General features: G+C 37.3%; 1 protein-coding gene across 2 annotated transcripts in view; it reads left to right on the top strand.

The window, feature by feature from the left end:
* Positions 1-9,427, top strand: part of GMPS (guanine monophosphate synthase) — a 64,650-nt gene extending 55,223 nt beyond the window's left edge. For both annotated transcript variants that reach the window (XM_044915099.1, XM_021702677.1), the window contains exons 13-16: positions 2,578-2,693; positions 6,433-6,563; positions 7,535-7,707; positions 9,305-9,427. In XM_044915099.1, the coding sequence (XP_044771034.1) occupies positions 2,578-2,693; positions 6,433-6,563; positions 7,535-7,707; positions 9,305-9,406 (522 nt within the window). In that variant the 3' untranslated portion in view covers positions 9,407-9,427. The remainder of the gene's footprint in view (positions 1-2,577; positions 2,694-6,432; positions 6,564-7,534; positions 7,708-9,304) is intronic.
* Positions 9,428-17,530: the final 8,103 nt, after the last annotated feature.

The raw sequence follows: 17,530 nt of genomic DNA, 5'->3' as shown, positions 1-17,530 counted from the left end.
AACAAAACAAAACAAAAATCTCATCCTTTTTTATGGCTGCATAATATTTTCTCTCTGTGTGTACGTGTGTACATATCACATCTTCCTTATCCATTCATCTGTTGATGGACATACTTTGGTTATTGTAAATAATGCTGCAGTAAACATAGAGGTGCATGTATCTTTTCAACTTAATCTCTCTTTTTTTTAAAGATTTTATTTATTTATTTGAGAGAAAGAATGAGATAGAGAGAGCATGAGAGGGGGGAGGGTCAGAGGGAGAAGCAGACTCCCTGCTGAGCAGGGAGCCCGATGCGGGACTCGATCCAGGGACTCCAGGATCATGACCTGAGCCGAAGGCAGTCGCCTAACCAACTGAGCCACCCAGGTGCCCTCGACTTAATCTCTTCATTTTCATTGGGTATATACCCATTAGTAGAATTACAGAATTACTGAATCATATGGCATTTCTATTTTTAATTTTTTGAGAAACTGTTTTCCACAGTTGCTGTACATTCCCACCAGCAGTACACCAGGGTTCCTTTTTCTCCACATCCTTGCCAACACTTATTTCTTGTCTTTTTGATACTAGCCATTCTAACAGGTATAAGGGGATATCTCATTGTGGTTTTGATTTGCATTTCCCTGATGAATAGTGATGTTGAGCCTCTTTTTATGAGTCTTTTAGCCATCTGTAGGTCTTCTTTGAAATAATATCTATTGAGGTCCTCTGTCCGTTTTTTAATTGGAGTGTTTGGGTTTTTGGTGTTGTGTGAGTTCTTCACATATTTTGGATATTAAACCCTTATTAGATATATCATTTGCAAATATCTTCTCCCATTCAGTAGGTTACCTTTTGGTTTTGCCGATGGTTTCCTTCACTGTGCAAAAACTTTATTTCAGTGTAGTCCCAATAGTTTATTTTTGCTTTTGTTTCCCTTGCCTCAGACATATCTAGAAAAATGTTTACTATGTCTAATACCAGAGAAATTACTGCCTGTGTTCTCTTCTAGGATTTTTGTGGTTTCAGGTCTCACATTTAGATCTTTAATCCATTTTGAGTTTAATTTTGTGAATGGTGTTAGAAAGTGGTCCAGTTTTATTCTTTTACATGTAGGTGTCCAGCTCTCCTAGTACCATTTATTGAAAAGACTTTTTCCCCATTGTATATTCTTGCCTCCTTTGTCATAGATTAATTGATCATATAAGTGTGGGTTTATTTCTGGGCTCTCTACTCTGTTCCACTGATCTATGTGTCTGTTTTTGTGCCAGTATCATACTGTTTTGATTACTGTGGCCTTATAGTTTATCTTGAAATCTGTAATTGTAATACCTTAGCTTTGTTCTTCTTTCTCAAGATTGCTTTGGCTATCCAGGGTCTTTTGTGGTTCCGTACAGATTTTAGTATTATTTGTTCTAGTGAAAAATGCTGGTGGTATTTTGATAAGGATTTCATTGAATGTGTAGATTGCTTTGGGTAGTATGGACATTTTACAATAGTAATTCCTCTAATCCATGAGCATAGAATTATATCTTTCCATTTGTTTATGTCCTCTTCAGTTTCTTTCATCAGCGTTTTATAGTTCTCAGAGTTACAGGTCTTTTACTTCTTGGTTAAGTTTATCTCTAGGTATGTAATTCTTTCTGGTACAATTGTAAATGGTATTCTTAATTTCTCTTTCTGCTATTTCATTGTAAGTGTATAGAAATGCTACTGATTTCTGGGTATTCATTTTGTATCCTGCAACTTTACTGAATTCATTTATTACTTCTAGTAGTTTTTTGGTGGAGTCCTTAGGATTTCCTATGTGTAGCATCACGTTGTCTTCAAATAGTGACAGCTTAACTTCTTTACCACTTTTTTTTTTTTTTAAAGATTTTATTTATTTATTTGAGAGAGAGAGAAAGCATGAGGTGGGGAGGGTCAGAGGGAGAAGCAGACTCCTCGCTGAGCAAGGAGCCCGATGCGGGACTCGATCCCAGGACTCCAGGATCATGACCTGAGCCGAAGGCAGTCGCTTAACCAACTGAGCCACCCAGGCGCCCCTTCTTTACCACTATTGAGAGCTCTTATTTTTTTTCTTCTCCGATTGCTGTAGTCAGGACTTCCAGTACTACATTGAATAAAAGTGGCAGGAGTAGACATCCTTGTCTTGTTCCTGCTCTCAGAGGAAAAGCTCTCACTTTTCACCATTGAGCATGATGTTAGCTGTGGGTTTTTCATATATAGCCTTTATTATGTTGAGGTAAAACATGGGCAGGTCTTGTCTGCCAAATTAGGTGTGCTGGCTATATACATTTGTGCAGATGCTTGGAATGAAATCCCAGTGGGCCTCTGGCATGTGTTGAATAAAATTTTAAAATTTCCACAGCACTTTGTGTCTGAACTGATTTAGATAGAATTTAATATGGGATTTTAATTTAGGGTTTATATCATTAGAGAAATATTTGTATATACTTTTATTCAAACATGTTTTTGTTTAAAAAAAACAAAGAAATTATTAATGGTGTTACCATGCATGGAATATTTTCCAGTCCATCTTTTGGCTTTTATAAAACCATTAAAAATTACTGTCTGTATTTTTTTTTTTTTTTTAGGGTGACTGTCGTTCCTATAGTTATGTGTGTGGCATCTCCAGTAAAGATGAGCCTGACTGGGAATCTCTTATTTTCCTGGCTAGACTTATACCTCGCATGTGTCACAACATTAACAGGTATGTTCTGCAGGGGACAAGGGGTGAGGTGAAACGGAAGGGTGTATTTTTTAAGATCTTCCCACTTTTGAGAGACCAAAAGACTCAAAAATATAGATACAGGCATGCACATAGGTAACAATTGAGCAGATACTTAATAATACCTTGTGTTTTGTTCCTTCATCACAGTGCCATCATCTGCTTATTAAAAAACTTTTTGCTCTTGTTTAAACAAAAAATAGGAAGGATTTTTTTTATTAAGTATTAAATATTAAAGGCACTTTTAAAACCTGTCTTCCAAATTATGAGCTTATGCTAGCGGTTGGTTTTATGGTAATATGTTTTCTTCCAGGATTTCTTCTACTGGAAGGAATATGTATGAGTTATAGAATTACCAATAGAGACTTGGTTAATTTAGTAATAATCCCAGGAGAAATCACAGAAAAGAAATAGGCATATGCCAGATATCATTAAAATAACTACATGTAGGATTTATTTTGAATTTATTTTTTTCAGATCCAGTTTTTCTTTCACTTGCATGGTAATTCTAATGTTGGATATATCAACAACTGATTTATAATCTTTGTGTAATGGTCCATTGCAGTGTCCCATATAGAGTTCAAAAAAATCTACCAGATTGCTGATTAGATGTTCTAGTTTCACCATTGTCTACTCTTTTTTCATTTTCTTCATGAGTATTAAGCAATTAACAACCAAAAAGAATTACTTGAGGTTTCAGTTTACTCAAGTTTGCTGCAGGAATTAGGAACCTACCTATTGGTGTTCACCCAGGAGGGTGTGTATAGTTCTAGAACTGCCTGTTGATATGTCCTTTGAGAAAAGGAGTCAGAGGGAAGCCAGTTTTTTACTGGTGGGAACATGCCCACTAAAAGGCTAATATTATTACGGTGATGAATCTAAGGCCTGCAGATAGAGAAGCACCATCAATATACTGAAAAGAGTGAATTATTAATAAATAATGGTAAATTTGTAATCACCTATTTTGAATGGAGATAATTGCCTTGGTTAAAATAATGGTTCATTATCTATCTTCTAGAGAATGCTTAATGTCTAAATAAACTTTTTAGTCATACAGAACATTCCCTTTCCCTAAGTTTGACTCAACTGCTTCTGTTTTTCATTTCACAACATTATTACAGTTTCATCTCCCTCTCTCTTTTTCTTTTGCCACAGGTCCCTCACCCTTGTTTAAGCTTTCTCTGTCCTTTTATATGCTGGTTTCTCTGCCTGTTTTCTTTTTCCCTCATTTGCTCCTCCCTCCTTTCCCGAATGTCCCTCCCCCCTGCAAAAAAAATAAAGTCTAACAACCAACAAACAAAAAATAGATTTTTAAAATACGAACCTAGCAAGCCTTTAAGAGTCTTGGTGAATTTTAGATTTCCTTGCCAGGGTCTGTTTTGGGAATTGGAATTTAAACAGTTAAAACATTTTTTTCCTATTTTTGCCAAATTTTTTCTTAATTTGCATTGTGGACTCTTTGTATAGAGAGTGTCTGCTCCAGTTTTACTGTCCTGTACAATGTGAAAGAGTACTTATTCCTGTACATTCTAGGAACACTCTTATTTGTAAGAAATAAGACAAAAAGAGTGAGTTCATGGCATTCTTTTTCCTAGTTGATTTTTCCTCGAAGGATCATTTATGAACTCTAGGGACTGTATTGTTTAGTAGAAGTGTGGTATTTGAGGGACACCTGGGTGGCTCAGTCGGTTAAGCGGCTGCCTTTGGCTCAGGTCATGGTCCCAGGGTCCTGGGATCAAGTCCCACATCAGGCTCCCTGCTCGGCAGGAAGCCTGCTCTCCCTCTCCCACTCCCGCTGCTTGTGCTCCTGCTCTCACTATCTCTGTCTCTGTCAAATAAATAGATAACATCTTTGAGAAAAAAAAAAAAATGCAGCTGATTTAAAAAAAAAAAAAAGTGTGGTATTTGATACATGGGACAAAAACTTGCTATATATATGTTTGGGAGGAGGCAATGAATTAGTTGGTGGTAGTTTGGTTTTGATCTGATGCTGTTTTCTTCTGTATGTTTTTATTCCAAGTACATATTAAGAAAAAGGAAAAAAGCATTATTAAACTTCACCATGGAAGTTGCCAAGAGAGATGTATTTTCTTTGGTTAAGACAGATAGGGCTAGGGAAAGGGGACAGTTGGGTGCTGGTTGGAGTCCAAGTCGGGAGAGGTAGGATGCATTCATACCTATATCCTGACTGCCCCTTGTTTTCTGGGTGAAGGTTGTGGAACAGATCCTCCCAACCAGTGGTAGGATTTCTCTTGAGTTGTAATTATCTGATCCTAATTTCCTCAAGCTGTGTTCTTTTATTAAAGTTACTTTTATTAACGCCTGCAGTGCATCTTCCTATCTTTCAAACAGATGTTTACTTAAGTAGTGAGTTATTCCTTTTAGGAGCAAATAGTAGGATTTCAAGTTCTATTTTGGTAACATTTTTAATAATGGGGAAATGAGAATCAATCTTTGAGATCAGTGTTTTGCAAAGTGAAAAAGAATTTAGTCAAATAAGTTTAGGAAATGCACTGTAGCCTTATCTTCGAGGTTTCTAGTGCATATTAGCATATAGTTTCTGAAGTTCTGGCATAAAACAACCTATTTATTTGTTCAACTCAGTGTTTCCCCAGGCTTATGTGTATTTATTTCTTAGGGGTACTATAACAAATTATCACAAACCAGGAGGCTTAAAACAAATTTATTCTCTCGCAGTTCTAGAGGCTAGAAGTCTAAAGTCAGGGTGTTAGCAGGGCCACGCTCTCTATGGCATAAGGCTCTGGGGGAGGATCCTTCCTTGACCCTTCCTAGTTTCTGGCGTTTACTAGCAATCTTTGGCTTGTGGCAGTATAACTCCAGTCTCTGTTGCCATCTTCACATGGCCCTCTCTATTTTGTCTGTTTCCAAATTTTCCTCTTCTTAGAAGGACACCTTGAAAGATTTTTGCCGACCCTGATCCATTATGACTTTATCTTAACTTGACTACATCTGCAAAGACCCTATTTTCACCTATAGATTCCAGATGGACATGAAGTTTGGGGGATATGTATCAATCCAGTACATCATATGAAAAGAGGATTGTGATAATCACATATATCTTTGTATACTCTGAGATACTATTTTTCCAAAGAATACACTTTCAAGAAGGTACACAAGAACACAGACCCTTCTATAATCTTATATCCCGGGGCACCTGGATGGCTTAGTCAGTTAAGCGTCTGACTCTAGATTTTGGTTCAGGTCATTATCTCAGGGTTGTGAGATCGAGCTGTGTTAGACTATTCGCGGGGTGTGGAGCCTGCTTAAGATTCTCTCCCTCTGCTCCACCCCCCCCCCCGACATGTGCATGCTCTCTTTCAAAAAAAAGTATATAATCTTATTTTTAAGATTTTATTTGAGAGAGAGTGAGTATGAGTGGGGGGAGGGGCAGAGGGAGAGGTAGAGGGACAAGCAGACTCCCCACTGAGCATGGAGCGTGATGCAGGGCTCAATCCCAGGACCCTGAGATCATAACCTGAGCCAAAGTCAGATGCCAGAGCCACTCAGGCACCCCTATATATATAATCCTATATCCTGTCTTACCCATGTGGTGATTTGAAGTGGGTAAGAGAGGGGCCTCAGAATTAATGGAAAGAATGGTAGTCTATGTTCCTTGAATTAATGGAAAGAATGGTAGTCTATGTTCCTTGCTTCTTCTACTAAATTGTCATTTCTCTATAATTTTCACCTCCCCTTCTAGAGTTGTCTATATATTTGGCCCACCAGTTAAAGAACCCCCTACAGATGTCACTCCCACTTTCTTGACAACAGGGGTGCTCAGTACTTTACGCCAAGCTGACTTTGAGGCCCATAACATTCTCAGGGAGTCTGGTAAGTTGTTCATTTTATTACTACATGCTCTAACTAGAATTTTGAAATGTGGCGTTATGATTGCTAATTAGGAGGATGCAAGTTTGAGTTTTTAGATGCTTTTATTTTTATTATTCATTAATTATTTATTTTATTATTTATTATTCATTCATTATTTATTCATTCAGTTCTATGATACTGCCTGCCATACAAAATTTTTCACCTTTATGGTCATTTGTGGATATGTACATGTAAGCAAAAATTTGAGTTGCCTGACTCCCATTGTTCCCAGCTGAGGTTATACAAGGTGATATTCTTTTTGCTCACTCTTAAGTGTCCTTTTTGTAGTCTGTTTAGTAGCATGTTTTTTGCATTTCTGTGCTTATTTCTGATTTTACTGTTTGAAATGTCCCCCAGTCATTGGCCTGAGGTGCTTGGGTTTCTGAGCACAGGAAGGCTGTCATGTGCCTTATGGAGAAAGTATGTGGGTTAGATAAGCTTTATTTATGTATGAATTATAGTGCTGTTGCCTATAATAGTGCTGTTGCCTATAATTCAGTGTTAATGAATCCAGAATAAAAAAGGTGTCCTTAAACAGAAACATACATAAAACAAGGTTACGTATTGACTGGTTGATGAAAATGTGACCAGAGGCTTGCAGGAATCTCTTTATTTCTTGTAGGGACAGTGGTTTACAATTTGCTAATTCAGTGTTTATAGTATAGACCATAACTACCTTGAGTAACAAGAATGGACTTATATATATATTGCATCACTGTAACATCACTGCAATCATCAAATTCTACTGTTTGTATTTGTGGTTGAGTTTACTTATAGATACGACAGTAGTTGGAAACAATGCATGATGACAGTCTTAACTGGTATGTTTATGTATGTGATTTTAGATATTATCTGGGAGGATTTAATGGGACTGGGTTAGAGTGCTTTTTCCATGGCGTGATCATTGGGTTCTACGTGTTTACTTTTTCTAGGGTATGCTGGGAAAATTAGCCAGATGCCAGTGATTTTGACACCATTGCATTTTGATCGGGACCCACTTCAGAAGCAGCCCTCATGCCAGAGATCTGTGGTTATTCGAACCTTTATTACTAGTGATTTCATGACTGGTATACCTGCAACACCTGGCAATGAAATCCCTGTAGAGGTAACTTACATATTTTTCTCATGTACATTTTTAATATCTCCTACATTTTATAATATGGTGACTGGAATAGACTATGACAAAATTGATGTTTCTGGGGTTGGTTTTCTGTTTGTAAGATTGGCTTTTTTATTTTATTTTTTAAAGATTTATTAGCATGCATGTGCGTGGGATGGGGGGCAGAGGGAGGGAGAGAGGGCCAGACTCCCCACTGAGCATAGAGCCTGAAAGGGGTGTGTGTGTGGGGGGGGGGGGCTCTAGGCAGAGCTCCATCCCATGACCCTGAGATCCTGACCTGAGCCAAAATCAAGAGTCAGACACTTAACAGACTGAGTCACCCAGGTACCCCTAGGCTTTTATTGTTTTTTTTTAATCTCCACATAATTGATTAAATAAAGCACTGGGTGTTATAGTCAACTAATGAACCATTGAACATTATATTAAAAACTAATGATGTACTATAACTTGGCTAATTGAATTTAAATTAAAAAAATAATTATTGTAGTTTTCTAGAAAAGATCTTAAATTTATTATACCCCTCCAGATGTCTGATTACTATGTGGAGTAACCACCTCTAATCTTGCCAACCTCTACTTTATAAATAGTATTTTCCAAATAAAGGAGAAAACCCTGGTAGTGAAGAAGAGTTTATTAGAAATATGGATGAGATTTGATACCATGATGGCTAGACACCCATGAATTGCTTAATGCTCTGCCTACTACCAACTTTTTTTTTTTTTTTTAAGATTTTATTTATTTGAGAACAGAGCGGAGAGAGCATGAGTGGGGGGGAGGGGCAGAGGGAGAGGGAGAAGCAGGCTCTCCACTGAGCAGGTAGCCCAGTGTAGGGCTCCATCCCAGGACCCTGGGATCATGACGTGAGCTAAAGGCAGATGCTTAACCGACAGCCACCCAGGCGCTCTGACTACCAGCTATTTTTGATCACCATCTCCCTCTCCTGTTCTCTCTCCCCTGGAGTGTTCCAGAGCAGCTATTTGCATAGTAGCAAATGAAATCAAAGTGAGACTTTATTAGGTGGACTTCTGCTCTGTACTCTAATGCAAGGCTCTGGTTATAGCTAGATAGCTAGGTTGGGGATTGTGGCTTAGAGTTTGTTTCCCCTTAGGCTCAAATTTGCCAAATCTCTATCCATTCAAGTGACCAGGCCTTCTTCTCCTCTTGTACACTTGGTAGTGGTTGTTATTACGGTGCATTATGTGCCACTGCGCTGGCCGTGGACTTGTACGTTTCAGCCACAGAATATATGTGAAGCATTGGCTTTTAATATATAGTATCACATGCTTGGATGTCACAGCAATTTCAAATTGCTATAAATGTTTCTAAACACTTGTTAGGACAAACATAATTTGCAGACTGGCAACTGTTTGCAGACTACGCTTTGAGTAGTACTGAGTTAATTCACTTAAATCTATAGAAGGAAATTAGGTTCACTACATAAAATTAATCAGAGACCATACTATATACACAGAAGAGAATAATAAAAGTAGATCGCATTTTAATTATAAATGCAAGCCTTCTAAGTATGTTGGACATGCGCTGGATCCTGGCTCTTCTATTTATGATCTTTGTTTTATAACAGGTGGTGTTAAAGATGGTCACTGAGATTAAGAAGATTCCTGGTATTTCTCGAATTATGTATGACTTAACATCAAAGCCCCCAGGAACTACCGAGTGGGAGTAATAAACTTCTTGTTCTATTAAAGTATTGTGTTCAGTTTAAATTGATTAGAAACCATTCCCAGTATTGACATGTGGTACTGTGAAAAGAGTTACTGGAGCGGCTGCATCACATCTGAGTTCTCTACAGCAAAAATCTGCGGCCTGAGAGCTGAGTCGGGGATCACTAAAAGGGACTGAAGTGTTTGTACGGGTATAATCAAAGCACCATTGCCTACACGTATCAGACAGATTGGCACTGCTTTTGCCTTTGCCTCACTTGTTCTTTATGTATAAACTTACTGTTGCTATTAATGTCTCTGTCAATGAAGATATATGAAGGTGGGTGAGTTTGGGGGTAGTAATAGGCTTCTGTCCCCTTGCCAGTTTCTAAGAGCTGTTAGAAAACATGCGTTATTTACCAGTGTGACTTAGTATGTATGTCTTTCAGAGAATCTGAATTTGCTTATAAGTAACCTTACTCCTCCAAAGGTGGGGGTGAGGGATGAACATACCAGATAAGGTGTAGGTGGGCTGTTCCAACCCTTTTGCAGGACACTGGAGCTATCAAATGTAAGCTCCCTTAAGATGGAAAACACCAGGAATTTGTTGAAGTACTTTAGAATATTATGACATTGCAGCCATGGGAGAAAGAAGCTACAAATGGTCTTGGTTTAAAATGTTTTCAAATCCTGTTCCACATAGATGCCATGGTGTTCACTGTCAGCCTGTTCATTAGTGAGGAGCTTTATCCCCCCATCACCCACCCATGTTGCCAACTCCCAAAGCCTTGTGAGGAAGTTTCTGTTCTCTTTCCCGGAAGAGGCTGTCTCTGGTGTAGCATAAAGTCAGAGTTTTGATCTCATTTGGTCAGAGGGCCAGCTCTGAGACTACAGAAACCATTACACATGCCCACAGCTTAGACTATCTAGTAAAGAGTTGTAAAATGAACTCTTAGATGTAATCTGTAGGCAGGTTTATTACCCACTGTTCAGAAGACTGTAACTAGTCTTGGTCCATGCAAGATATTGCCACACCTTGTAATCCTCTATCATTTGTAAGATTCAAGAACTTGTATAGGACTCCTTGCCATTGCCACTGGTGTCTACCAGATCCTTTATAACATTCGTATAAGCACTATAAAAATAGTTCTAGACTTAAATTCTGTAACCATTTCTCAATATTTTAGCTGTTGTTACTATTTAAGAACATTAAAGAGCTTTTCCTTTTTTTTTTTTAATTGAGGTGTAATTGACCTATAGCAGATTAGTTTCTGGTGTCATGTTTTTCTCATGCCTCTTATGCATGTTTTTCTCATGCCTTCTCATGCCTTTCTCAGGTTGCTGCCTCTTATTTTCAAGATCCTTTGTATTAATCAAGTACAAAATTTTGTTTGGGATTCAGTATTAGGTAAATGGTAAAATCATGCATGGCAGAAGTCTACTTTTTATTCTGGCTGGCCCAGAGGACAAAAAAAACTGTATTGTCAGACCGGCAAGGGAAGAGCTTCTGTCTGTTGTAACGGATATCTGTACCCGAAACAAAGGAGTGTTTGACTTCTACAGAACTTGAAAGGTTCATTTTCTGTCCTGATGATGAGGTATTCATACTAGCCTTTTGGAAAGAGGATGTGTAAGTGATCTGGCTGTTGGAGTCATGTTATCTTAGAGCTGGAATAGACAACCTCTAAAAGGCTTACAAATATTTACATTTTTGTGAAAAAATTCCTCTTCTAGCAGAAGTTTTCGAGCAAATAGGAAACTAGGAAGAACATATAATGAGAGTGTTTTCTTTCTCTGTATGTTCTATGGAACACTGCTCCACCGAGCTGATCCTTGTCAAAAGGGTTAGATGGTCATGGAAGTTGGGAAAGTGCTGTTCACTTGTCCTTCTATCTTGGAAAGTCATGGTGTACATTATATTCAAAGCTCTGAGAAATTTTGATGTGAAAAACAGTTGTTAAACTTTCTTAACCTGATGTTTTCCTGATCTTTGTCTGCTAAACTCTTTTTATAATCCTTAATACTGGAAAAAATGGTCTCTCCAAAACACATCCTGACATGATATAGTAAAAAAGTTAATTTTTTGGGAATTTTGAAATTCCCTAATATTTTGAACCCCCTCTTCCTTTGCAAAGCACTTTTTGCTTTGTGTCATACAGTATTACTCTGTATCTTCACAGTATGTCATCCAAGCAGCTGAGAAAAGTTAAGATTATAGTCCATTTTACATTAAGGAAACAAGCTCAGCTTAGTAATGGTTACCTAATGAAATTCAGAATGAAATATGATCCTTGGTAGATTATGACTGCATTCCCATCAAATTAAATATATTTTGTTCCTTCATACCGATTAGGAGTAGGTAGGCAGGTCAAAGCATCATTTATTCCCCAAATTGGCAGGCTTGCCTTGAAAAGGTACTTGCCTTTCAAGTACCCAGTTTCACCTTAATGGTGCTATTTTAATCATCACCTGTTTTAGAAATAACATGGCCTGGCATAATTTCGGAAGGTCGGTCTTTAGATGTATCTGGGAGATGGATTACACTGTTTTTCCATTTTTTGCTGCCCCTTCATCCTGAGGTAGCTGCCTTCATGTAGCCAAACAAGCATCATAAAAGTTTTCTTCTCACTGTTCGGGCTTATCTCCTGATAGCCTATTTTACTGTATAAATGAATCAAATCCCTCAAGAATGAGGGCGTTCAGATTAGGTAGGTGGGACTGTCCATCTTCAGTGCTTTTGTCCTGACGTTAAACAGCTGTGCGAACGATTAAGTAATTTGTTTCTTTATCTGTAAGATGAGACAGTTGGGTTAAATTTACATCAAATTCAGCCATAAATTTTTCATAAATAACAAGGAAAAGCATAGCAGGAGACAGAATGGAGAAATTGAGGGTTTTTTTTTTAAGTTCTTTTAACGTTAGATATGACCTTACCCCAGTCAAAGGTAAACATCAAAATACAGTGTAAAGTCAAATATTAATTACCTTGTTTTTTGAAGCTGTAATATAGATCCGCAAAATTTGACTACTTGAGAATCTTCTGTTGTGACCATGACACTTGGAAAATATCCATTAATAGAATGAAAAGTCTCCCATAATCAGTTATCTGTAGCTAATTGTTGGCAGAGCTGGAGCTAGAATCCAGGCTTTTCTGTTTCTCTCTATTGAAGAGGTAATCCTCTAAGGCCTTTAAAGACAAGGCTTAACAGGAAGTTCTCCTTGTGTAGTTGACCCATCGGGGATAAATGTATTTCTAAAGTGTAAATCATGTCCGTCCTTACAATAAGTAGTTTCTGTCATGCCCAATGTTATACCCCTCTTTCTTTTTATTATTCCTCTCCACTACTCTCCATACCCTCCTCCTCTCTCCTACTGTTTCCTGAATTTTCATTGGAATGTGGTAAGGACACACTTTAGCTATTACCTCAATGGGTATTCCTTTCATTGGCCCAAATTCAGAAAGTATTAGGGAACTGAGTATAAGCTGGATCTCTATACCCTTGGAAATTCCCCCCCACCCTTGTTCTTACTGAGGTAGTTTAGCCGTGCAGGTGATAGAGGGAACCAGGGTATCCGTTTTTTCTCTTTCAGGCTCTTATATTCCTGACCATTTCATTTAATGACAAGTGAAGAGATTCGGAATCCCTCCTCCCCCGCCCAAGAGTGCCAAAATGCCAGGTCTCAAACTTAGTCTTCTGTATTGAAGAGGCCCAGGTATTCTACCCAACTCTGACCTTTTGTCAGTGGTTCTCAACCCTGGATGCTTATTATTACTACCTGAGGAATTAAGTCTGTATAATGTCTAGACCCCACAATCAAGTCAATTAAATTAGAATCTTCGCAGAGCCCAATTATTGATAGTTTTAAATCTCTCCACTCCAAAGAAATACTACTGAGGAATATACCTGGCCTATCTAGTTACGGCTTAAAATCTTAGTCAAGTCTATGAGAGAAATGATAAGAGGAGGCCACAGATAATGTCTTCCTGAAGACGTCCTAGCTAAATTACTTCAGAACTAGGGACCAGACTGGAATTGATCCTATGTATACTGTATGGTAGGTCAGACACTCTGAGGGCGTTGGGTCTACAGCTGACGTAAATGTTAACCCTTGTTGAGGTCCATGCAACAACGACCTAGGCATCTCTCAGCCTCTCCTTACTCCTTTTGCTTTTTGTCACAGAAAGGAAACCCATCCCTATGCTGTAGCCACCTCTCTGAACTTGACTGTAGCTAGATCATGAAACACACTGAGCTCTTCTTACTCCACCAACTGAGAAATCCTTCTGGAGCTGTGTCATTTGGATATAATTTGTCAGCTGGAGAGTACCTACCTGTAACCTACGTTCCCGGAATGAGAATTTTTTGAACAGCCCCATTTTAAGTGACCTATCCATTAGTGTCTTTGTTCACTGGTGGATCCCATGGCATCTTTTGACCTTGGCAAGGGCTCCTTGATTAGCAAAATTGGGAGACTTTGGGGAGAGTTTGGCTCTTTCTTGGGTATACAAAGTTCAGTAGCTCTGAAACCTAAGTTGTCCACGAAGCCTGAACCTTAAGTAATCCAAGTGGAGTAATGCCTTTGGAGAATACAGATATTTAAGGTAAGTAATTTTCTGTCTTTGAACCTACTGTGACATTGTTACAACCTTATGGTATTAAATGAAGAAGTGAATGTAACCTTTTGAACAGATTTTTTTATAAAGAAGTATTTTGTTAATTGGAATAAGTAGTATAGTTGTGAAATCACTATGTAATTGTTTATGGTATACTGATACATTCTTGTATGTTGTGGTAATGGCATAAAATAGCTTTGCCAAATCAATATGAATGACTTTAATGCCTTTTGTTTTCAATATACTTCATAAAGGAAAAATGATGACTTTCATAACTTGTCATTAAGCTTCAGTGTTTATGAGAAAGTCAGTGAAGGACAGACGTTACCAGGGTACGGGAAGTAAGAAATTGCATATACTGTCAGACGTTTCTGGATAATAAATTTAATCTATTTCTCTTCTATATAAGGAAGGGTGTCAGGGTTTTGCCCAGAGTGTAACAGTGGACATGGTAGAAACAAAATATTGGGTAGCTTTTTAAGTGAATAGCTAGAAGGGTGTGTGTATGTGTTTCCAAAATTAAAGTCCTATACACACGCACACTTATTTGACTTCTTGCATATTTATTTATATTTAACTCTGTCCTCAATTTCTTAAAACATACATTACCTTTATTAATTTGATACAAAAGTTGGATCCTGTTTGTTGTTTGGAAGTATAAGAGTTGATCAAACCCATCAAAGTAAATGTATTAAGTTGCTAATATGATGATGAGAGGAAATAAACCATGTTTAGGAACTGAACTCAGTAATTACTTTCAGGTAACTACATTGCTGTGGTATGATTTCTTACAGATCAGTGACCTGGTCTGACCTGCTATTTGAGAAAACTGTATTTTGAAGATTCAACTGTAAAGGTTTTGCTGTTTTAACATGGCCCAAAACGAAAATATTACTGAGGTTTTATCTTGAACTCTCAAAAATCTGCCATTCTACATCTTTTTTTAAAAAAAATATTGTTATCAAAATTATCTTACATCATAGCTAACCTTTTTTTTTTTTTGGTAGATTGTTAGTGAATTATTCTGAGTTATAAGACATTAGATTCTAAGAAACGCAGCTAAAAATCTCACTGTTATCCAAATAATGTGTCAAATTTTAATTAAATCCTTTTTTCACATTTTAGAATGCTATTCCACTTACAATTGCATATTACTGGGTTTTTTTTAGACAATACCTAACCTGCCCACACATTTTTTTTTTTTTTAATTAACACCACAGAGAAAACGCTATTTTAAAAATTCCTACTAAATGTGGCTACATTAAATAGTGGAGAACATGAGGGCCTTTTGTCAAGGTGTCTTTACCTAATTGCATTAGGATGATTGATACTTGTTCATAATAAGAAAAAAGTTTCAACAGACTAAAATATATTTAGCTAAGTGCAAGAAAATTCCATCTTCTGATTCTTTTCAAAAGCCAACTTCTATTACAGTGTGGGTGATGAGGATGTAATGAAGTCAACTTGTTTATAGTGCTTATTATAGTTTTGGGGGAATAATAATAATATATATATATCATGACCATTTTGTGTTAAAGAATCTGCTTAAAAATTTTCAAGCAACTCACAAGTGAAATAGTACAGCTAGCACCCTCTACATCTTCTTACTACTCAGATTCGAGAATTAAAATAGTGCCTTTCCTTAATTACTGAATAAATCATATAGCACATAGTTGAAATTACCCCAAAGTTGATAATAAGTACCCAGAGATTTTTAAGTAAATGCAGTATCTTGGAATATTTAAAAATAATTTAATGTTTATGTTGTGGGCTTAGCTGTTTTCAGATTTTTGCTAAAGAGAAATTTAATTGAATTAAATTAATTCCATTGAATAGGAAACAGTTTGAAAGATCTTTTTACCTTTTTCTTTTTTTCTTTTCTGGTCAGGCTCTTAAAGCACCTGATGTGAATTTAGTGTGGAGTTTTTCAAACTTTCTCCTTTCACAGTTCCATTTAGTGTTATTTTGGTCTAGGATTGCTATAAAAAAAAAATATCTAATAGTCCCATTTTTTTAAGTGATGGTAATGTTCAAACAATTTAAATATTTATGCCCTAACAACATAGTAACCACTTGAAAAAATATCCTTTGAAAGAATATATTTTCATTCTTAAATAACTGGAGATGGTTACTAATGGGATGCATGCATCTGTTGGGGACTGTGCATCGTACTGAACTTTGGCATACATTGAACACTGCCATCTTCATTTTCTGTTCCATGCTGATGCTTATGCAGTACTTTTTATCACAGCAGCCACTGAAAACTCAGCTTTGCAAAGACATGACATCATTGGAGGAAATGGAGCATGATGCTGTGTTGAAACTGACCTGCCACAAGCTAGTAGCTAATCTTGTGTATATGTGAGTTTGCTGTGGTGGCTCGGAGTGCCTCAGTGAACAGTTTGAGAACCACTGTGTCTGAGTTTTTATTTTATTTTTTTCCCCCTTCTCAACTTCAAAGGATATATTTAAAATACACTTGTATCCTTAAAATTGTCTTTCTTGGTTTTGATGTTAAGAGTTGGAATATTTTGCAAAAAGAGATATTTTAAAATCTCAACATCTTTTTTTGAAAGGTCCTTTCCTTTTTTTTTTTTTTTAAAGATTTTATTTATTTATTTGAGAGAGAGAATGAGAGAGAGCACGAGAGGGAAGAGGGTCAGACGGAGAAGCAGACCCCCTGCTGAGCAGGGAGCCTGAGGCGGGACTCGATCCCGGGACTCCAGGATCATGACCTGAGCTGAAGGCAGTCGCTTAACCAACTGAGCCACCCAGGCGCCCTAAAATCTCAACATCTTTTTATGAGTGCAGAAATAAGATTTGGCGTATGTTACATAACGTATACATGCATAGAATCTGCCTAGATCCAAGTTTGATGTATACTTACTTTGGAGCTTGCTTTGTCTGGTAACAGTTGTTACTATAAAGACTTCCTGTACTTTTTAAGTTGAGGATATATACCCTTTATACTGTAGAAGTGAATATTTTATTTTGTTTTTTATTTTTTTAAAAGATTTTATTTATTTGACAGAGACACAGAGAGGGAACACAAGCAGGGGGAGTGGGAAAGGGAGAAGCAGGCTTCCCGCTGAGCAGGGAGCCCGATGCGGGGCTCAATCCCAGGACCCTGGGATCATGACCTGAGCCAAAGGCAGATGCTTAACGACTGAGCCATCCAGGTGCCCCGAAGTGAATATTTTAATGTACTGGATTTACACCATGCCAAATATGCTATCTACACATTTGTTACTATATTGATTTCTCTTTGTAAAGCAAGGGGAAATAGTTACATACCACATACACTTAAAAAAAATTTTTTTTGGTTATGTAGACAATGATGGCCATCCCTTGAATGTTTTTAGAGTTTAGAGATGTGATTAGTTAAGACAGAGAGAGGGAATTAACATTAATCACATCACTTTGGGAATAAATTGAATTTAAAGCTTAGTAAAAGAACATGGCTATCTTGTATATAGTTTCACCTTTCTTTGACTTCTTTACTCTAGATCTCAGAAGAGAACCATTGTAGAAA

Source organism: Neomonachus schauinslandi, chromosome 1 (genome assembly GCF_002201575.2).
Source record: "Neomonachus schauinslandi chromosome 1, ASM220157v2, whole genome shotgun sequence".
Taxonomy (NCBI): Eukaryota; Metazoa; Chordata; class Mammalia; order Carnivora; family Phocidae; genus Neomonachus; species Neomonachus schauinslandi.
Note: the sequence above shows the minus strand (reverse complement) of the source record. Positions and strands in the feature narration are given on the sequence as shown.